At 49.1% G+C, this 23,056-nt stretch overlaps 1 protein-coding gene across 6 annotated transcripts in view; it reads right to left on the bottom strand.

Annotated features, from left to right (window-relative positions):
* The window catches only part of Tex2 (testis expressed 2), a 109,578-nt gene that overhangs the window by 48,846 nt on the left and 37,676 nt on the right, over positions 1-23,056 (bottom strand). For all 6 annotated transcript variants that reach the window (XM_021176086.3, XM_029483456.2, XM_085829472.1 and 3 more), the window contains one exon: positions 12,183-13,845. In XM_021176086.3, coding sequence (XP_021031745.1) covers positions 12,183-13,820 — 1,638 coding nt within the window. In that variant the 5' untranslated portion in view covers positions 13,821-13,845. The remainder of the gene's footprint in view (positions 1-12,182; positions 13,846-23,056) is intronic.

The raw sequence follows: 23,056 nt of genomic DNA, 5'->3' as shown, positions 1-23,056 counted from the left end.
GTTATATAGTCGTATAAATATCAGAAGATGCTAGATGCCTGCTCTATCACTTTCAACCCTTTTTTCTTACACAGGGCCTTTCCCCCACCTCGGGGCCAGGCTGGCAGCCACACCTTGCTGTTCTTTTTTTCTTTTTCTTTTTCTTTTTTTTAAGATTTATTTATTTCATTTATATGAGTACACTGTAGCTGTCTTCAGACACATCAGAAGAGGGCATTGGATCCCATTACAGATGGTTGTGAGCCACCATGTGGTTACTGGGAATTGAACTCAGGACCTCTGGAAGAGCAAGCAGCCAGTGCTCTTAAGTGCTGAGCCATCTCTCCAGCCCCACACCTTGTTATTCTTCCGTGGACTGAAGAGTCTCCGTCTGGGCCTCCCGCCCACACTACAGGAGTCTGTGCCTCTCTCTCCGGTGTCTGGAGAGTCTGTGGTGACATCCTTCTTTTGGCCCTGGCAGTAATTTAAACTTTTCTCAAAAGCTTCTTTGTTTGAACATAAATTTCTACTACTGCTAAGTTTCCTTCTAAATCCTACATTTCCTTCTAAATCCTACATTTCCTTCTAAATTTCCATGAAATTTGCTACATGTTGGATTTCTTTTTTTTTTTGGTTTTTTCGAGACAGGGTTTCTCTGTGTAGCCCTGGCTGTCCTGGAACTCACTTTGTAGACCAGGCTGGCCTCGAACTCAGAAATCCGCCTGCCTCTGCCTCCCGAGTGCTGGGATTAAAGGCATGCGCCACCACGCCCGGCTACATGTTGGATTTCTTGTCTCATTAAATTGGAAACATTTCCTAATTTTCCTTCCACAAGCTATTTAGAAGTATGTTTCATTTTCAAAATTTTGAGAATTTTTAGGATATCTGTTACTGACTTCCAGTTTAATTACATTATGGGCAGAGAACATTCTCTCTACACTTTCTCTTTTGTTAATGAGCCAACATTTGTTCATTTCTTGCACTTGAAGTACTTCTGATGGCACCCGTGGCCTGGGATTCCTTGCCACAGTCCTTAGCCACTATACAGCTGGGGTTTCCCCTCTCCACTCTCCTAGTTACTTGTTGGCGCTGACCATAATTAGGCTGACTTGGTGCTGAGCACAGGGCCTCTACCATTCTGAGATATGCAGGTTTGTCACAATTGGACACAAATAAAACAAGGGGCTGGGAGATTAAGGCCATGGCAGCTTCATGAACTCCATGTTCGAGGGATCATGGACAAGAGAGGCCTCCAATATCTCTTCAAAAGCAGAATTAATGTCCCCTACGGCGCCAGCAGCAATGCCTTGCCTAGCTATGACAGCAGGTTACAGAGGGGACTACATACATCTGGGACACAAGAGTCTCCACCTCCCCCCAACTCAGCAGGGAGAAAAGTAATTTCTTTCTTTTCTTTTTTTCTGAGAGTAAGGGTTGAAACAAGGTTTCTCTATGTAGCCCTGGCTGTCCTAGAACTCAACTCTGTACACCAGGCTGGCCTTGAACTCCCAGAGCTCCTCCTGCTTCTGCCTCCAGAGTGCTGGGATTAAAGACCTGTAAACGCCTGTTAGATCTCACATGCCAGGATTTTGATGACAGGTTTCTTCTTTCCTTTAGTGTTTTGAGAGAGTTATTATGTACACCAGTCTGGCCTCCAACTTGAGATCTCCCCATCTCCACCTCTCCAGCATTTAGATTTGCACTGTCAAGTTCCAAGATTAGATACACACGCTCTTGTGCTCAGCTATCAACAACGGTTCTATGTGGCTTCAAAACCAACCCCACTGCGGTCACTGAGCAGAGGCTTCTCCAAATGCTTTCCTCTCTTTAAATGCCTACTCATCTGTAGGGAAACTTCTATCAAGTTTTTAGCTTATTTCTCTGCTTTTCAGATTGGAAAATAAGACAACACACCAAAGGTGTGAGATCTGGCTGAACACAGTCTCTGTGCACAGGTTTTGTTATCCTGAGCCCTCTAAGGACCTGCAGATCAGTTCTCTTCCTAGGTCAGTTCCTGTGTAATATGGTGAACAAAGCCATCCTTCCCCACAATGCTTCTGGGTAGCCAGAGAGCAGGAGCTCAGCCCAGGAGCCTGAGGAACAGGCCCCTCCTGGGCTCTGGCTCCACTCAGCAGGACCAAAGTTCAGGGATGAGTAAGCAGTTAGCCTCTGCTGACAGCTCTGACAGATACAGGTCACACTCCATGTTCTGACAAATACCAGGGCAACCTGATCCAGAGCAATGCAAAGGAAAGGAGTTTGAAGCCGAACTACACAGATCAAACCTTACTACTCTAGTGGCAGAGGCAAGGAGCCCAGGCCATGACTGCCCTGGGTACAGCCTGCTTCAACATCTGTCCAGTCTGACCCAGGCAGCATCCCTCCCATCTTCATCTCCCCAGCTGCCCAGCTGCCATGGTCTGCTCATTTTCCCTTCCCTTTCATCTCCCGATCTCCTCCTTCCTGAAATGCCTTCGTCCTTTTATTCTAGTTGAAGCTAAAGTCCACAGCTTCCCAACAACAGGGAAGCCACCAGGTTCAAGACTCGGATGGCACACGCACTGTGGACAACCTTGGTTAGCTTTAGGAGACCCTACGTGCGTGCTCATATTTGATTCTGTAGAAGACTGTGGATAAAACGCCCTGGCCACCCGCAGTGTCAGCAAGTCTTCCCAAGAATCTGGCAGCTCAGGTTCCAACCTGCCAGCGACAACGTGGGTGCTGCTCAGCCCTCAGCCCCACTTTTCCATCCTGTAAAGAGGCTCAGCCTAGCTTCTTGCTTTCCTCATCCCAACCTATAGTCTATGTATAAACCACAGCATTGCTCCATGCTGACAGAACTCGGGGAGCACAATTCACACAGTGAGAAGGAACAGTCTTAAGCACAGTGAGAAGATACTAATGAATACTCACAACAGCACCTGGCATCTAGGCTCTTATTGTGTCCTAGAACTTCATGTGTACCACGTGGCTTACCTACACCAATTTCCTACAACCACATTCGAAACAAAGCTCAGAACAGGGTGAATGACCTGCCTCTTGACGGAGACTGGTACAGCTGGGACCTGGCCTCAGATCTAGCTGACTGAGGTGTGGCCTCCAACCATGGCCCCATGACACGGCCGATAGTCTGGGCAGTGCCTTGCCAGCCTTCAGGTCAAAGCAAAGCTGACGCCTTCTCTGCTCTGGACCTGTTTTGATTGCTTTACTAAACTGCCAGCTCCACAGAGCAGGGAGAACAAGGCCCACCTCAGTCCCAGCAATGTCTCTTGACCGAGCATACGACTGAAGTCTGACTCCGAAAACAGCTCAGAGGGTTAAATGAAATCCTTGGAGCTCAGGAGCGAAACAGGCTGCCCCAGCCCATAACTCCGAGGCACTCCTGGAGACCCACAAAGGAACAAGCTCAACAATTACTTGCAAGGAGACTCCGTCACTGTAATTCCTCAAGGAGAGGAATCAAAGTAAAAGACACGAAACTGCAGAGTAAGAGAGTAAGAATCCTGGAGCGACGGGAACTGCTGCTGAAGCCACGTGACACGGGAACCTGGGGCAGACAAGCCTGGGGCTTAGACCAAGATGCTGGCCCGAATCAACTCAGCCTGACCCCCAAGTTTGCCTCTGAGACACCACAATACTTCAAACCAGGTCTCCCTTGCAAAATGCAGTTTCCACGTTCAAACCTAATCACCTCTTCCTACCATGAGCCCACCCAAATTCTCCCGGTACTTGACTGACACCCTGGGTTAGGCTGCATGTGAAATCTCTACACTTGAGCAGTCAGATGCACAGCGCTCAGAGTGACATGCCCCCCACCCTCCATGTTGCCCCCTCCTCCACTGCCCCCTGCACACCCATTCTAACATTCTTAACCCTAAACATAGCGGGTGGGGTATTTCTCCAGCTTTATTTTGTTATAGGCATGGGAGTGGGCACAAACAGCACCGGCACAGGTCGGTGTCGCACTCCAAGGGCCTCCTGTCGTCGTTCCACACACACCACTTAGATGTCACATAAGCCTTGCTTCTTTCTGAACCTGGAACTGTTTAAATGGAGACCGTGCATGCCACTGGGACAATGACCAGTCATAGGCAGCAGCTGTCTGGGCTGCAGTCTGGACCTGGGACAGCATTTAGGAAAGGTCAGGGGTTTCTCTTCAATTCTCTGCTGGACTCAGAAGCCCCGTTTGGCTGGAAGTACAAACCACAATCTATAAAGAGGGCCATTTAATCCTGGGAAAGATTAAAAGCTACAATTAACCTTTTGCAAAATAATAAAGTCTGGAGCAGCTACTATTGTACTTGCTCCCAATCACAGTGCCAGGGAAGGGTTCAAGGCCAGCACTCTGGGCTCGGCTGGATGCTGGGCTGGCCAGAGGTCAGACCTGACCCTTTGGCCCCAGGAAGCGATGAGAGTCCTCAGTGTGGCTGGCGCCTGGGCTGACAGCAGAAACTGCAGCATGCTCTTCCCCTGTGGCTGCGCTGGCAACAGGAACTGCCTGTCACTCAGATCCCTGCTCATCCCCAGAGAAAAGTGGCTTTGAAGCCAGGGCTGCGGCCACTGCTGCTGACGCTCACCTCCAAAATGTACGCACAGGTGGCTGAATTTCACCTGCCCACAAATGCCACACAAACAGGACTTTGTACTTACTGAGTTTAGCCCCTTCTGATATACTGACACTTGGGAACCAGAGTCACCCAATACAAGACCATCAAAGATCCTAGGGTTGGAGGACAAGGAACAACTTTGGCGCAAATTTAACTTTACCCCAGAAAAGGCAAAGCAAACCTGCAGACACAAAATTCATCTTATAAATGATAGCCCCAAGGAGACAGCCAGTATTTAAAATACATGCTACCCACACACACTCCAGAGAACGAGGAGGGGTCCATTAGCGGAGGGAAGGGACAGCATCAATACTGCCCACATCCCCCCCTAACTGCTTCAAGGTCACAGCTAAGCCACAAACTGTGGGACATGACCTTTATCTGGGCCTTTTATCCTTCACAGGGACATCTCCCAAGCTCAGGTGAGTTTTTAACTGTGATGCAGTTTAAATTATAGTGCAGTGGCAGAGTGCAATAGGGTAGGAGATAAGAAACTCTAAAATTAGGCAAATTAAATGATCTCAGATGAACCACTGAGATAACCAAGGCCCTATTTATATTCATACATAACAAACATTGGCTCATATAACTTCAACGCTAGCTTGTTAATAATAGATGAGCAAACAAGTAAGAAAGCAGCCCCAAGCTTTCCAGATTGCCTGTCCCATCAGTCGAGGAAGTTTTGAATACCCACCAACTCTATCTACCTTTACCTACAAGTCACACAATATACACAGGAGAAGCAGAGCAAGAGAAGACAAAATTAGCCTTTTTGTCAATTTTTACTACATTGTCATGCTATCTTTTAAGCTTTTTAATTTTGCTTTTATGTTTATATATAATAAACATCAGATCATATCTCATGTGTGTGTGTGTGTGTGTGTGTGTATACAGAGTGTGTGCAGGTGCTCACACAGGCCAGAAAAGTGTGTCAGATTTCTTGTAGTTACAGATGACTGTTGGAGGTCCAATATGGATGCTGGGAACTGAACTCAGGACCTCTAGAAGAGCAGGAAGAGCAGAAGAGCTCTTAACCCCTGAGCCATTCTCCAGTTCTCAGCGTTTGAGTTTGAGACCAACTTGGCTTCTAGCTCAGGATCTTCTTCCCTCGGTCTGCCGAGTGTCAAGTATCAAGTCTGCCTCAGTCTGTCCAAAATTACTCTTGGTGTTTGTTGTTATAATTTGATTTTTGTTTTTAAGACAGGGTCTAATATAGCCCAGGCTGGCCCTGAACCTGCGATGGAGCTAAAGCTGGCCCTGAACTCCTGGTTTTCCTGCCTCATGAGTGTTGGGATTACAGGCATGAACCATTGTTCATGGCTCTCAAAATTATTCTTTTATATATCAAAACCCAAGCCTATATTTTAGGGAACCTAATTATTAAAATGATCTGTCTCTTTTATTATATGTAACTCACCCAAAGAAAGATTTTCCAAAAGTCATCTTCATTAATCTCTGCAAAGGCATGAATATAATTTTAGCCAAGCTTCTAACAGCTTTCCCTCTGGAAGCGACATCCTACCGCTCTGCATGTTGGTAATTTATGTCAGATAGGAACTTGCTCATACATATAACTCAAAACTGCATCTGAGTCACACTCCAGCATAAATCCGAGAACCTTACGGAATCTTGAGGAAGTTCATTATAAACAAGTGGGAGAGCTGGCACACAAAAGTGAGCTGAATGAAATGTGCTCCTGGCCCAGGGACAGGGCATGCTCAGAGGAGGAGGGCATCCCGTTTGGTTAGGAATGCTCAGTAGCCATCCTAAGGGTGAACAACGGGCCTCAGGCTTCCAGGTCCTGACACTCTCATCGCTAGGGCTTCCAGCCGGGACATCTAGCTGGCCACTCCAGAAGCATATGCAAAAGAGGGGACCTGCACTGTGACTCTTGGTGCCTATAGCACATGGAAGCTGCCCTGAGCTGCCTCACTCACTCAGCCCACCAGGTTTCAAGTCTGGTAGTGGCTCTGGCCTTCATGCTTAGGCGCCGCTGGGCTGGTGCCCAAGGCAGCCCTGCTCCTACTGGCTGCTCCTCACTTGCCTGATTCCCATATTTTAAAACAAGCCAGGGAGTTCTGTAGCCTTAGTGACAATTCATGGGTCCCACAGAGGCAAAGGAATTCTTGTGCTCCAGTCAGTATGGCTGATGACTAGTCGGGCTAAGAGCTAATGGTGGCGTATTGTGGTCCTACACAGTCACAGTCACTTTGACAGTAGCTACCACTTGGCTGCAGATTGGCCTTTTGGATTAGTGACCCCATGCTCTCTGTCACAGCACTATGGTCTCTGTGTGGCTAAACATGTTAATTTATTGTGTACATGTGTGTACGTGCATGTGGACTCCAAGCTGTCAGGCTTGGCAGCGCATCACCTTACATGCTCACCAGCTCACTGGCCCTGCAGCACCTTGCTTGAATACAAATGTCAAAGGTGTATACCTGACTCAAAATTTACCCAGAGAAGGCACAGAGCATCTTTTTCTCTCCCTTCTCACAAAGTGAAATCACAGAGAAGGGATACTTCTTCCTTAGATTGTTCACAAGGCCGATAATGGAGCTACACCCTGTCCTACGAAGGCTCTGGGCATTTCCTAAGTCACTTCCTTCTGTCAGTGACAACCTCCAGGACCCCGGGAGCTGAAAAACATCTGTTTTAGTCCAATAGTCTGTTAATTTTTTGTTGAGACAGAGTTTCCCAAGGTAGCCCAAGCTGGCCTTGAACTTGTGTCCTCACGCCTCAGGCCCACAAGTGCTAAAACAGTTGAAGGCAACTCAGCTCCAGTTCAGCCGGTTCATGGGTCACAGGTGGAAGTGGCTTATAGGTGTGTCCAACCCATAGCCCCGAGGGCATGCGTCCCAGAATAGCTGTGAGGGGGGGGGGGGAGGGCTCAAACCCGTTTGTAGATGACAAAGCCCTTCTGCAATGTCAAGAAGTTGCCCATCCCTGTCTGAGGAGATCTGGAGGCTGCCAGGTGCTATGGCCTATGGGAGGCTGGGGAGCGTCTTAAGCTTTCATACTTGTGTTCAACATTTACAATACTCATCTCTACAGAAGCCAGTTAGTATCACATACACAGAAAACACAAATCAGCTCATTCATAGTTCAAAGCAAACTACTCAAAAGTAGATATTTCTACTCACCAGACACAGGTTCACACGTGTCTTAGTCTGTTTCTGTTACTACCAACAAGATACTCAATCTGCATAATTTGTTTATTCATCCTATTGTTTGTTATTGGTGGTATTGGAGGTTGAACCTAGGACCCTCTGGCATACAGGTCTTTTTCTCACTACATTATCAAGATTGACCTCAAATTAACTTTGTAGCCCAGGTTAGCCTTGAACTTCCTACCTCTCTGCCTCTCAAGTGATGGAGTTACAGGTATGAACTACAGGACTCCCTGTATTCTAAACTGGCCTTTATGTACTTAGAATGATCTTTAGCCCTGGTTGTTCTGGAACTTGCTCTATAGACCAGGCTGGCCTAGAACTCAGAGATCTACTTGCCTACACCTCCATAGGGCTTTAAGTGCTAGGACTACAGGCATGTATTGTCATGCCCAGCTTCTAATTATCTCAACACAGTTACACTGAAAATTCCATTTCAACCTGCATTTCGATGGGAGCAAACCATGATCAAACCATGGCAACAGGCCCATTTTATAAAGGAACCAGTGTCTGGCTCCTGTATCACATCACAGGCGCAGAGCTGGCAGCAGAAGAGGACTTGGGCTTAGCTGGCTGGTGTAGGCCTTTGGGACCAGCCTTTCTGCTCACAGCCTGGCCCCATCCACTTCTAGCACAGTTCTGTTTCCTGTGCGCTGCTGTGTGATCACATGCTCCTGCCACCATGGACCAAAACAAACTAGCAAACCAGTCACTTGCTCTCCATGATGGACAACACCCTACAACTATGAACCCAAGCAAATCCTTCCTCCCTTTGGTTGCTTCTGTCACATAGTCAGTCTCAGGAACAGAACAAGCAATGAATACTGATCCACTGGCTAAACTCTTACTCAGGGACCCAAGCATGCATCCAGCAACGAGTTATCTATCACATGCCTACCACACAGCGGGAACTGAGGATACAAGGACGAGCTGATGAGCCCAACCTCTCTGCCTTCATGAAGCACAAAGAACACAAGCCAGACAATCAGCATGTGACTCCGGCTTGGAAGTCCAATCGGGTGAGACGGAAGCTGCCGGGCCAAGGCCCTTTCATTTTAGAGGCCTGTGTAAGTCAACTCACCCAGCAGAGTATGGAAGGCTGCAAGATGTCACTTGCAGGTCTAGACATCTAAGCAGGCATGCTGCAGGAAAGAACTCATTCTACCTACGACAGGGCTTGGCAAACTGGGCACACCACCACTCACTGCTCTGCTATCTGTCCTCAGAGGATAGAAGAGAGCAATAGATCCCCTGGGACTGGAGTTCCAAATGGCTGAGTTGCCATGCGGGTCTGGGAACAGAACCCGGGTCCTCTGCAGGAACACCCATTACTGGGCCACCTCTCTAGCACCTGGTGTCCCCCTTTCTAAACATCATTGCCACCAGGGTGGAAGCCAAGAAAAAAGCCAGGGAAGGCAGAGAACATCTGTTCACAGTGTCCCTGTCAGCAGCCACGATACCCCACGCGCACCGGCAGGAAGACAGTCTTTACCACATAAACCCCTCAACTTTGGCCAGAACCATGAGCAAAAATAACACCTTTTCTTTGTTTTGCTGAGCCAGGGTCTCAGAATGCAGCCCAGGCTATCCTCAAACTTACAAGCATCCTGCCTCTGCCTCCCAGACGCTGAAATTACAAGTGGGTACCACTAAATCTGACACTCTTTTCTATATTACCTAGCCTGGGGTATTGCATCACTAGCAATAGACTTTAACACTGGCTAAAATACCACTAGACAGCATGGCCATGAACGAGGAACAGCCTCTGGGCCTCCCTTCCTTCACCAGCACATACCCGAACTGAACAGGGTTGTGATACAATTCTAATGAGACAGTATTCTCACACCTAGCACCCTGCCTTTACTGTTCCACTCACTGGATTAAAACAAGCCAACTGTCGTGACATTTAAATAGCACTGTAATGTTGCAGCCTCTGGGTAGTTGGTAAACTGTCAACCCACAGTTGACTAGATCAACACTGAGACTGTCTGTCCTAAAGTTAAAACTTCCCAGGACAAATATCTTTCGTCAGTCAGTAGTTCTGGGACTGACACAAGCATCTTTTTTTCTCTTGGCTAAAGTTAGCACTAGGCCACTTAGAGCGTGGAAATCAGAAGGTCACAGCATCACTGTTTCGACAGTGGGGCCACCAGGCATGAGTCACTTTTGCTCTGCTCCACATATTCATGCTACACTAAGGGTGTCACATCCTCAGGAGCCAGCGCCAGCTTCCCTTCAAAAAAGAAACAGTCTCACAGCCAACTGTGTGGGGAAGCGTGAAGAGGTCAGGCTGTAACACGTGAGCACCTAGGTGACAAAGAGTGGGTGCATCTGCATGTGTGATGCAGACACTACACTCCAGACCTGACCGGAGCCAGATGACACGCCCAGGATGTGCCTGCCATGAGTTTCCCATGCTTCTTTGGGGATAAGGACAGAATGTAAAGAGAGGGGAAAACAAAAGAGACAGATCTTGGAGAGAGCCCCTCCATCCACTGCAGCAACAGCTTTCCTTTCTCATTTTTTGTTTTTTATTCTCAACAAAGAGAGATCGTGTTGTCATTTTCAGGGTATTCCTCAGATAGAAGGGAGGGGACACAAACCTAGAAATTTAACAGAGCCCAAATAAGCCTGTAACCTGAGGAGAGCTAAAGGTTACGGTCAATAGCATTCAAAGCCACTCCAAGCAAACAGAAGCCACCTTGAACGCCTGGACGGGCAGTACGGGGCTCTCAGACAAAGTCTAGATGTGGGCTTTTTCTGCAGAGATGTGCCACAGGAAACGGGGGGTGGGGGTGGGGAGGAGAGAGGGAGGAGTGTCACAATGGGCTCAAAAACATGGGATGAACAGACCCTGCCTCCTCACGTATAAAACTGGAAATACCTAATGCCAACAGAGGATCCTTGAAAACTATTATATGGCAGTGACCTTTAAATGTTCCTGATTCTATACCCTATATAACTATGTATACAAATAACTCAGAAACTATATCAATGACAATTATACGTTTAGAGTTTAAAATTTTTAAAATTATGTGCATATATGTGGGTTCCCCCAGAGCTGAAGTTAACGGCAGCTGTGAAGTGGCCTGACATGGTGCTGGGACATAAAACTCAAGCCTTCTGCAGGAGCTGCACTGCTCTCAATCACATCTCTCCAGCCCCACTGCCTGCTGTTTTGCTTTGTTTTGTGATGGTCTCATTACACAGCTGCATCCTGGAAATCACTATCTAGACCAGGCTGGCCGCCTGCCTCTGTCTTCCAAAGGCAGAGATCACAGACAAACGCCACCAACATGCCAGGTGACAACCATAGTTTTATGCTAAAAATCTTATGAAGTACACAAAACGGCCAGAAAAATGTAAATATGGAGAAATAAATAGAAACTTGAAATTCTAATATATTCATTCCAAAAGATCGTCTCAGGAGCCCCACCCCAAGAGGCCCAAAGCCTGACACATGGCATTCACAGTTGACATTTTTGTTCTCAGCCCACGTCTCACTGTGCACAGAGAGAAGCTAGCAGCAGGCGCCATCAGTGATAGTAATTGGTCTCTTTCCTCTTGGCCCTCTCCTGCAGTTCCATTGGCATCGAGCCTGATACCAGAATCTCCAGGTAGATAACCCTTCTAGGCACGGTGGCACACGCCTTTATTCCAGCAGTTGGCAGGCAGAGGCAGGCAGATCTCTATGAGTGCAAGGCTAGCCTGATCTACACAGTAAATTCTAGGACAGCCAGGGCTACATAGTGAGACTGCCTGAAAAATAAGAATATAGAATCCCAACATTCAGCAATGACAGATCCTCAAAATAGAGCAAATTGAAAGGCAGACCTAAGAGGAGCTAGCCAGAAGCGCTGCTCTCTGGGGCCGTGGAGAGCTTAAAAGCTGCCTGGTAAGTAAGTAAACATGGTCTACACAGCAGACTTCCAGATGAGCTGTTTGAGTTCCTGGACAACAGAGATATCCAAAGTCTTAGCAACACCCCAATGGGCTGGAGAGATGGCTCAGTGGGTAAGAGCACCCGACTGCTCTTCCGAAGGTCCAGAGTTCAAATCCCAGCAACCACATGGTGGCTCACAACCATCCGTAATGAGATCTGGCGCCCTCTTCTGGAGTGTCTGAAGACAGCTACAGTGTACTTACATATAATAAATAAATAAATCTTAAAAAAAAAAAAAAAAAGAGCACTGACTGTTCTTCCAGAGGTCCTGAGTCCAATTCCCAGCAACCACATGATGGCTCACAACCATCTGTAATGGGAACCAATGCCCCCTTCTGGTGTGTCTGAAGACAGCTACAGTGTACTCATACATATTAAATAAATAAATAAATAAATCTTACACACACACACACACCCCCGATTCGAACACCTTCAGCCATCAGCTCACTCAGCCGTTAGCTGGAGGGAGGCTTCCGTCCGTACCTTTAGTATTTCGGGCTCCTTGATGTCCAGAGATCTCGTGTTCTGGTGCCGCAGAGCTTTGTGAGATTTGTGGTGTTTGTGAGCACTTGGTGGCGTAAAGAACCAAATCATGCAGACTGCAGTCATGAACCCGAGGCCGACGCCCAGGAAGAGCCCGCTCATGTAGTAGGGGAGGGGGAGGATGAGGTACGCGTAGACACACATTATAAAGAAGCCGAGCGTCTTCACAGGTAACTCCTGGTGCTCGGTAGCCGAGTCCTCTTCATCCTCGCTCTCCAGAGCCACACCATCGCTGGCAAGCACCTCTGGCTTGAGGGGGAGATCGAGGGTCTTATCAAGTCTCCCCTCGCCCTCAGTCTCCAGCTCAAAGTCCTCCGTGTACAGTTCACAGAACTCTTCGTCCTCCTTGCTCACTAGAGCAGACAGAGAACACTTCTCAAGAACCAGAGAACTAGTCTTCAGACCTAAGTCCTTCAGACTACTTGCCTGGGAACCCTTGGGCTCCACTTCCTTCGAGGCGTCCTCGGTGGGCTTCGGGTGGTCGCTCCTGGAGGTGTTGGAGTCGCTGCCGTAGCCGTCCCCCTCCGAGTCCCCCTCCTCCTCCTTGATGCTGTAGTTATTGCTTTCCAAGTGCCCGTTCAAGCCGGACAGGCTGGAGAGCTCTGAAGCACTTGCAGATAAGGCTTTGGGCCTGTGGCTGCCACTCTCCTCCCCCATGATCTTGCTGAGGAGCTGGAAGGGCTCATAGATGACTTCAGAAAGGCGTCGCTTAGTGTCTTCGATTTTTGCCTCCATTTCGGGCACTTTAAAAAAGGAACGAGTGTCAGAGGGCGAAGTCAGGGGGGAAGAAGGCGCAGTCTTGGAGTCTCCACCCGTGTTCCGTGGCTGTGTGAACTGTTTGAACAGGTGCAGGTTGAGTTTGGAGTCAGGGGGCTTGTAGGACACGGTGTCCGACTCCTGCCGGGAAGTGTCTGTGGACAGAGACTTGACCAGAGTCTTCATCAAGTGTCTGTGCCTCGGGGGGTGGGGGGATTCTTTTGGCTCCACCTCAGTTGACAGGGACTTCACCAGGCTCATGAAGGGCTTTGCGCTTGAGAGGGCTGAGGACGAGGCACTGGAGGACAGGACAGGGGACTTGGAAGGAGAAGACAGTGGAGACGAAGAACTGGTTTTCTGCTCAGAAAGGGACGACACACTGGGAGAACTAGCTAAGGGTCCAGATGAAGATGATCCTGGAGACAGAGCCAATGGCACTGGACTTAATACCTGCAGTGCTGGAGCAGGGGACTCCAGCAGCTTTACAGTGTTCTCAGAGACAGGCAAAATGGCAGGGGTCTCAGACACAGACAGCCCATCTGCAGGGGCCGTCGAGACAGGGCCTGCAGGGTCATGGCCACCCTGGGGTTCAAGATACAGGTCCTCCTTGGCTTCAAGCCCCGTTACAATGCTTTGGTCATCTAGCCCCTCCCCCAGGGAGCCCCTGAGCTCCTCCTCCTCTTCCTCCTCCTCCTCCCCGGATGCCGAGAAATGAATGGCGATGGTGTCTCGGGACACAGACCTTTGCACGTGCACTTTGGGGGCTGATGGTTTTGGCATGTCAATGGTTTTCTCAGCATGGCGACCATTCAGACTTGTCATTGCCGGCTTCGCAAGGGCTCAGGCTCTGAAAAAAACAGCAAGAAGAGAACAAGTCAGAGTGGCTTCTCCACAGGTGACTGGGCCACATGTAGCTCCGAGCCCAGACTTGGATGGTGATTATGCTTTTCCATGGCAGATGGCCATAGCGTCACACTTTGGAAGGTTTAGTGGTTTAATTCCCACCAGATAAATCCCAGCTAGGCATTCTCTCTTAGGAGCAAACCACACACCAGCGTTCTAAATGTCAACAATCTGTCTCCTTGCAACTGCTAAATAACCACTCCTTCCCTTTAACCGGCGCATGTCTACCAGCAACTCTCTCTACTACAAAGCAAAAATGAAGCACCTGGCTGAGCTTAAGGCTCTTGAGACAGAAATTTCACCACTAGTGTTCTGGCTGTGTAAAGTTAACTCAAGACGATTCCTGCTTCCGCTGCAGGGTCACAGCCGCCCTAACAATGTGCCTCAAGTCTCCCACAGTGGCCACCCTGTTCTGCTACCTTGTAATAAGTGGCTAAACAGCCACATCGGGAAACCTAGAAACTAATTGTCATGACCTGTTGTTGTTCTTCCATGCCAAGTGCCATCCAGCGAGGGCACTGAGGCCTCACATAAAACAAGCATTGGCTCAAAACTGAATCCATTACTCACATGGAAGAAAGCCGACAGTCAGTGTGGACGCCTACCAGCAAGCATGAGTGCCACTGAGTACTGCGGGAGGGAGGACTAACAAAGCCTAACAGCCAGGTGGAAGGAAGGCAGGCATCCGCAAAGCTGCCAGCCAAACAGATAATGCCAAGTGCACCTGTGACATGCAGGTCATGACATCTTACATCACTGTGCACCTGACTATGTGGCTCAAGCTAGCCTCAAGTGCATGATCCTCCTGCCTCAGCCTCATAACTCTTACATGCTAGAGACACCTGGCTAATTACAGTCAACTTGCAGGGCACAGGGCATCATGCCAGGCCTCTACAGGTGGACAATGATGCCACTGGAAGAGCCAGGATGTGGGGCAGACAGCAGGAGTTCTGAGGCCATAAGGCCAGGCAGGGTGAGACACTAGACACCTTCTCTGTTCGCTGAACTGGTGGGTAGTAGAGGCAGGATGGGCACAGGCAGAAGATTAAGACAGGGGCATGAAGCCCAATCTGTGCATGCTGTGGCTGGCTCCCTAGATCTGGTCTCTGCTACAGGACACACAGGGCCATAGAGGGAGGTGACCTTAGGTCTAGAGAGGCATCATGAGTTGAGTGGAAGGGTGGCTGCCTTGGGCAGGGCAACAGAGCTTCTCAGACTACTCCTTTTCTAGCTAACTCTGTGGAGTTCAAATAGGTTACAACTCAAACAAGCTACAACCCCAACCTCTCAGTCTCAGTATTATCTGCAAAACGGGTCGAGGGCATTTCCCAAATGTTAAATTCTACTTGTTTTCACTCACGGGTCACTACATACAACACAGCCCCCCAACACACGTAAGCAGCCTACCAGAGACCATCAATACCGCACTGCTCACGTATTCCAACACTTAGGTCCTCGGCCAAACACTCCTGTTCAACATGCCGGCAACTGACGCTACCAACAAGAGCACAGAGAGAACCCGGGGTGGCAGGCGTGGGGACACCATACTCCTAGATCACCAGAGTGGGAATTTGCCAACGACGGAAAGAGCACCAGAGTCGGGGCCCAGACACCTCATGAACACATTTTCACCATCAAATCTCAGAGAAATGACTTCCATAAATCTCAGAGAAATGACTTCCATAAAGACTTTGCAGCAGAATTTTGCCCATGTGACCTATGACCTGCAGGGTCTCTGACTGGGACGGAACACAGGAAGAGAGAACGCACTCCATTAGACACAGCAACCTACTGCATCCAGCAAAGGGCACCAGTTGGGAAGTTTCACTGCAGATCAGGACAGTTCTTCCCTGGCTTGTTTTGTTTATAGACAGGGTCTCACTACTGTAGCCCTGGCTAGCCTGGAACTCATAATGTAGACACCCTGAACTTGAATCTATAGAGATACAGCTCTCTCTGCCTCCTGAGCGCAGGCCCAGTGCTTCCCTGTTATCTTTACGTCAACGTGTCTGCAGGTTAAAAAGAAAACAAGACAAAGCAGCCACAGAAACAATGAGAAACAGCTCAGTCCATTCAGTGGCCACCCAGTCTTACATGTTCTTACCAAGTTCATATTAATCTAGTAATTCTTCCTAGATTTCAATTATATGTATGTGTCTGGCTGTGTGCACACATGGTATGTGTATATCCATTCATGTGAGTGGCCAAGAAGGCCAGAAGCATCAGGTCCCCCGTGGCTGGAAATACAGACATTTGTATGCCACCTCACAAGGTGGATGCTGAGAACTGAACCCAGACTCTGTAAGAGCCCTTAACTGCTGAGCGTCTCTCCTGCCCCTCCCTCACAGGGTAATTTTAAAGGAAAATTGTAGGAGTGGTTTTTAAAAAGTTTGGTGCTGGCTAATTCTCAGTCAGCTGCTGTAGCAACACCAAGGGTAAAGCATGGCTGTCACTGTGGCCAAGGGAAGGAGACTCTGGGCACACGTTGGGGACAAAGCACACAGTTTTGAGGCTGAATAGTTAAGCTGGTCTCCTAGAACACAGGGCAGAAGTAAAGAGGCCTAGCTGAGGCGAAGCCCAAGGCCATGGATGAGACATCACTGGAGCCTCTGCTCACATCATCCAGGTCAGACCTTAGGGACAAAGAGGCACCTGCTGAGAAAACGGCCGTGTTTTGTACAGAGGCCACCAGGGGCCAACTTCCAGAGAGTCAGGGGCCCACCATGATCTGCCAACTGAAAGGGACTTCTGATGATTTCTGATCAACCTGTCCTTAAGTCAAGAAGGCCCGAGACAGGACCCACAGAGAAGCAGATACCAGGCCACCAGATGGGGCAGGCAGTCTAGCCAAACCTTGGAGCTTCAGAGGCTCACTGCAAACACCACTGCAAACACCACTGCAAACACTGGCCACGCCTGGCTCCACTTCTTTATCTCACAAAGCAAGTTAGTAGAGGCTGGGGCACCACAGCCCTTCTTTAAACACAAGGATGCCTGTGGGCCTCTTCGCTCTGACAGGATGGACCTGGACTTCCGCTCACGGCTTAGAAGGATCAAAGTGCCAGTCGGCCAGGGCAGCCTATGCTCCCTGGAGCTCATGCCCAGGGGTTTCACTTCCTCTCACTGTGGGACCAGGCAAGCAACGGCTGCTTCCAGGAGCCCCAAATTATGTGTAAATTGAGTATGCCAGAACCAACCCAGGGTTTGGGTTCCCGGCATCACTCGGGTCTCTGCTAAGCCACTTCTTGTACTCTTAGGAGTAGCTCCAGGGCCAACAGGGCTGACTTTCCACAGGCCAGCAGGAAAGTGCAATCAACTGAACACAGTGCAGTCTACCCCAGCACAACCGACCGTGAGAGGACTGGTCAGGGGTGGCCTTCCTGACGACATCCTGAACTGCACACCCTTCCCTCAGCAGCGAACAGCTCTCTGTCTGTCTGTGTTCTGGCCGCAGCAGCTCTCCCCTGGGCTCATCACAATGTTTCCTTGGGAGCCAAGAGCTCCGTTCTGACCCAGCAGCATGTGACCGGCCACACGCACTGAGAGATGAAAGGCCTCCTTATCCAGCCCACAATCTAGCACTATAAAAAATGCCAAGCCTCGTGCCCTCTGCTGCTGAAATTCAATTACACTCAGGCCCAAAACGCAGACAGCCTTCAGCCTCGGGAGCTGAAATGCCAGCGCAGATTGCTGTCCCCACTCATTTCTGCCCAAGCCACCAGCAGGCCTCGGGGCTGGAGTCTCTCACTGACCTCTCCATCAAGTGTGACATGCGTCTTTAGATTTGAAAACTAACCTTGTCACCAGGGTCCCTTGGGGACAATATCCTGCCAGTGATATGTTTAAGCAACTCTGATGCGATCACAGTGTGCTGCAGACAGTGTGCAGCCTTGGAGGGGCTCAGAGGCAAGGTGGAGGGGAGGTGTCTGACGTGAAGGCTGCTCCATTCTCAAGCCCACTATCCCGTTGGCAATGAACACAATATACACAGACATTTAAGTCCTCTAAGAAGCTGACACTTCTACAACTGACCAAGGAACAAATGGGAAAAGACTAAGGAAGCGGAAACCCTAAAAACGGAGCCTAGAGAAAACATGGGTTGATCCCAGGAAACTAGCAATCTCTTTTCTTTACATTTTGTGTGTGTGTGTGTGTGTGTGTGTGTGTGTGTGTGTGTACGCACATGCACAAGTGCATATAAAGGGTCAGGGGGAGCCTGTCATAAATTCCAGTCACCTCTCAGGCTCAGCAGCTGTAAAATAAGATTGTGCCATGTGACACCTTTGAGCTTCTTGCAGGGAGGGATGCAAGGTTGCCACCATTACCTGTTCGTCCTCCCTCCTCATGAAATGAAAATGCATTATTAAAGAGGGAACTCAGTGCTGGGGCCGACTCTAAACACTACTGTCCTGAGTAGCTGAAATGTGTCAGCCTTCTCCATTACTCAGGCACTCTAGCACGCCCTTTGGCTCTGTGACAAGATCTACTCAAGAAGAAAAAGAGAGAAGGCACAGTTTAAGAGGAAAAGTCCAGGGCAAATAGAGAAATGAGCAGAGAAAACATCCCGGACACTGTTCAGGATCAGGGTTTTCCTCTCAAGGGCAAGCAGGGCCTTGGGGAGCAAGGGCGCCCGCCCACAGGGTGGAAAGAAAGGGAGAACCAATCTCCAGAAGCTGTCCTCTGGTCTCCACATGTGCATCGCTGCACACGGGCTGGGAAACCTCACAAAGCCAGGTGAGGTGGCTGTGTGTGACCCCAGCACTGTGGAGGCTGAGGCAGGTCAGCCACAGAAGCCTAAGGAGACGAGACTCGGCAAGCAAGCAAGCCAACGCACAAAACTTCACTTGTTCTTTAGCTAAGAACTGAGGCTGCTGCTAAGGTAAGGGGTGCAGGCATTCATGCTCCCAAACATCTGTGGGAAAACAAAAGCCTGTGGAAGCCAAAAGCTCTGTGAGCCTGGGCGTGGCAGCCACATTCCTGGAAAGCAGATGCTGCCTGCTCCACTGGTGGCCTTTCCCCAGGTCCTGGCTGTGCTCTCCATTAGAGCCACTGTCCCTGGAAAGACATTCATCCCTCAGTAAGAGAGAAAGCTGAGCTGGGTGTGGTACTGCATGCTTTTAACTCCAGAACTCAGGAGGCAGAGGCAGCCAGATCTTTGTGAGTTTGATGCCAGTCTGGTCCACAGAGCAAGTTCCAGGACAGCCATAGGTACATAGAGACCTTGTCTCCACAAAATAAAAATGAAAAATAAGGTAGATTTTAAAATGGGAGAAGCTTCTCAGACGGGCTTGTGCTCCAGGATGGGTGTGGCATTCTTTACTCTATGCTACCTACAGAAAACAGGTCAATGGCGTCCTTCGACCTTGAACAACAAATCACCGAAGACTCCTGACAGGAGCCAGCCACTCCCCTCTCACAAGCTCCACAGCCGTCCAGGGGCTGAGAGTGGAACACCAAACGTCAATGAAACTTATCTCCTTTTTTAGACTCCCCAAAAGGGCTAGCCTCATTAATCAAGCCATGAAAACCCAGTTGACAGTAAGTCAGACTGGACAATGAAAAAGAAAGAATTATTTCAAGACAGTGTGACATGTATTGACAGTTAATAACTGCTCTGAAATTAGCTTTTTGTTTTTGCAATTTTCTAATCTGATAATAACTTCCCTTCCTACCTCCAGCTGTATTTTTATCAACCCTGGCTTCCAATAACCAAAGCCATACAAACGTTCTGGGTACTATGTTACCAGTAACAGCTGCCTGGTCCTCTCTTACTAGGACAGACAGACAGATGGTAGTGGCTGTTCTTTCTTCCTTTTTTCCTTCCTTTCTTCCGTCTGTCCTTCCTTCCTTCAATGCTCGGTTACCGCAGGAGGGATGCCTGCACGGGAGTGAATCAGCCTCTGGACCCGGCACAGTCAAGGTTTGGAAGTTCTCTTTCTCAAGGGCAATCCTAATTTGTCAAGGTCACTGTTAACTTAGCCACACCCTGCCTGGTAGCTTAGCTCTGTGAGTTAATAGTTTTAATTCAAAGGCTTTTGGAAGAGGGAAAAAGCAAGCTGCATCCTATTCCTTCCTTTGTTTAAGGGAGCATCTCACTACGTAGCCTCAACTGGCCTCCCCTTGGCCTCAAAAGCTGGGATAAAGGCGTGCACCGCCACGCCTACCTTGCAGAGGACTTCTTACCTTTTACTGATGTTTCTTCAAATGTGAGCTGCTTTTCTAAGAAAGGGGCAAAGGAGGGTGAGACTGTTCAAATAGCGGATAAGGTCCATAACAACCATCTAGAAAGACCTGATTTAGCCTCAAAATCTCAAGTTCATCCCTTAAAAATGTATACCAGCGAAGCAGCTGATAAGTGGCAGCAGCCCTCCTAACTTGGTAATACTCTTCCTTGCCAACAAGAATCAAAACTGACACGGTGGGTAAAAATTAGCCAGTCTATGTTCCACCTCAAGACAGGCCTGGCCCCTGCATTAGCTAGCCTTCTTCCAAGACCCTCAAACCCTGACTATTAGAAGCCAGGACTCTTTCCATGGCTTATCAGGTTCCTAGATTCACAGCTACCACCTCCTTATATCACACCTGCACTGCCACTGCCACGGCCACCACATCCCACCTAGAGAGCTTATACCACGAGTAAACCAGCGGGCCCACGCCTCCCACCACTGCTGAGCTAAAGTGCCACAGCCCAGAGGAAGGGGTGTTCAAAGCAAGCATCAACGCCAGGCACCACCTCCAGCACTACCCACCACACAAGACCTGTAGAGCCTTATTTATAAAGACGTGCCGGGCCGGGTTGGGGGATGGCTCCGCCTACAGCAAAGGGCCACACAAATGTGAGAGCCTAGCCGTATCCCATTGTCCCTCCTGGAAACAACGACCATCTTTCAGATTTTAAAGGTTTAAAAAAAAAGTCACTTCAAACTCCAAGTGGTGGGGCCTAGAGAGATGGCTCAGTGGTTAAGAGCACTGGATGCTCATGCAGAGAACCTGGATTCAGTTCCCAGCTCCCGTATTAGGTGACTCACAGCTGTGTATAATTCCAGCTCCAGGGGATCCAACACCCTTTTCTGAACTCTGGGGACAGTTTCACTGAAGTCCACAAACCCACATTACTCACACACACATTTAAAAATGAATCCTAAAAAAAAAAAATTCCAAGAAGTTAAAAGGAAATCCTATTTTAGACACAAACCGTTACTTCAGCTCTTAGGAAAATGCATGCTGACAAAGCAGTGTCTCTTTCTGAAGACCGTCTTAAGGTCGTTAGGGTCAGTGTTTCCCAGACCGTCAGCAGCCCATGGGACAGACCTTCCATCCTGAGGAAATGCTCACCAAGGAAGGTAGGCAGGTCAGTGGTGTGTGTGTGCGCATGCGTTCGTGCATGTCTGTGTGTGTGTGTTGTGGGGGAGGGAAGTGAGTGGGAGTGGGCAGGTAAGTGAGCTGTCACCTTTTACCTTGCCTGCTGTAAGACAGGGTCTCTCGCTGAAGGGGAAGTTCTCCCTTTTGGCCAGGTTGACTGGTCTCAGGATCCACCTGATGCCAGGGTTACAGGCATGCACTCATACTGGGCTGTCCTTTCATATGGGTGATGGGGACTTGAACTGAGGCCCTCATTCTTGCATCGAAAGTACTGGTACCCACTGAGCCACCTCCTTAGCCCAAGAACAGAAAATACCTAAGACCCTTGCTCTGGACCAGGCCCATGAAAATTCTTCCCTTGTTTTGCTCTTCTGTGTGATGCTAAGGATTGAACCCAGAGCCTTTAGGGCAGGCACACCACCAAAAGGTCTGCCTGGCCTTTAAACATCTACACAGGTCTGTGTATGAGAGCCAGTGTGGTGGAAATGTGCATCTGTAAGAGCAGAAATGGTGTCAAACGGACTCATAGTTAAATCTGCTGCTGCTGCTGCTGCTGGTTTTTGAGACAGGGTCTCATGCAGCCTGGACTGGCCTCAAACTTGCTGTATAGCAAGACTGGCCTTAAACTCCTAATCCTCTCAAGTCCACTCCACAAGCACTGACACCACAGGCAAGTGCCACCAGGAAGCACATTTGGAAATGTTGAAACTGTCTACTAATTATTTACCAATTTGTATCGCTGCTAACACTGTCGTTATATAGCACAGCCTCCCTGCACCCTTGTCAAGCACAAACATGCTCTTTTATTTTGTCCAGTCCAGTAGCTAGAGGAAGATCTCAATGCTTCTGTGGTCACGTTATACTTCAGCGGCCGTTATCCACCCCACCACCTAGTTATCCTCTTCTGTGAAACGGCCGTTCCGAGATTTCTATTTTAAGGTACCCAGGACGCTTCACCTCCGCTCTCCAGCTTCTGGGTTTTATGGCTTCCTGAGAAGCTTTCCTCCTTCACAAAGCATCAGTCTTAGAGCACAGAGAATGTTGACGGTGATATGCATTTGCTTTCAGATTTCTGTGCACTTGGGGACTGAGTGACAGCTCGGCGTTAGGAGCACTTGCTGAGGATCCCAGATTCCACTCCCAGGGCCCAGTTGAGAGCTCCCAACTTCCTATGCATCCAATTCCAGGGGATGGGACCCCCTCTTCTGGTCTTTCTCATGAGGCATAAACATGCAACAAACATTTTTCTTTGAATTAAAAGAAAAAGTTTAGCCAGGAGGTGGTGGCACACACCTTTAATCCCAGCACTTGGGAGGCAGAGGCAGGCAGATTTCTGAGTTCGAGGCCAGCCTGATCTACAAAGTGAGTTCCAGGACAACCAGGGTTACAAAGAGAAATCCTGTCTCAAAAAACAAAAAGGAGTCTCAGCCAAGCCAGGCAGTGGGACGCACGCCTTCAATCCCAGCACTTGGGAGGCAGAGGCAGGCAGATTTCTGAGTTCGAGGCCAGCCTGGTCTACAAAGTGAGTTCCAGGACAGCCAAGGCTACACAGAGAAACCCTGTCTCATGCTCAAGATCTGTAGAGTCAGAAGCTGCCATGCTTCTGACAGAGCCAACCCAGCCACATGGCCGCCCTGTGGTGTCCTCTGAGGATCACTTGCCTATAAGCTCTGAGGCAAGGCCCTCCTCCATTGTAGGTGTCCCAAGAAGGATTTAGGCCGAAGGCAGCCTAGCTATGAACTGATGGGGCCCAAGAGCGCCACAAGAGTAAGATCCCAACAACTGGTCAGCTA

The sequence above is a fragment of the Mus caroli genome, unplaced genomic scaffold (assembly GCF_978045245.1).
Source record: "Mus caroli unplaced genomic scaffold, Mus_caroli_1 scaffold_13, whole genome shotgun sequence".
Classification (NCBI taxonomy): domain Eukaryota; kingdom Metazoa; phylum Chordata; class Mammalia; order Rodentia; family Muridae; genus Mus; species Mus caroli.
Note: the sequence above shows the minus strand (reverse complement) of the source record. Positions and strands in the feature narration are given on the sequence as shown.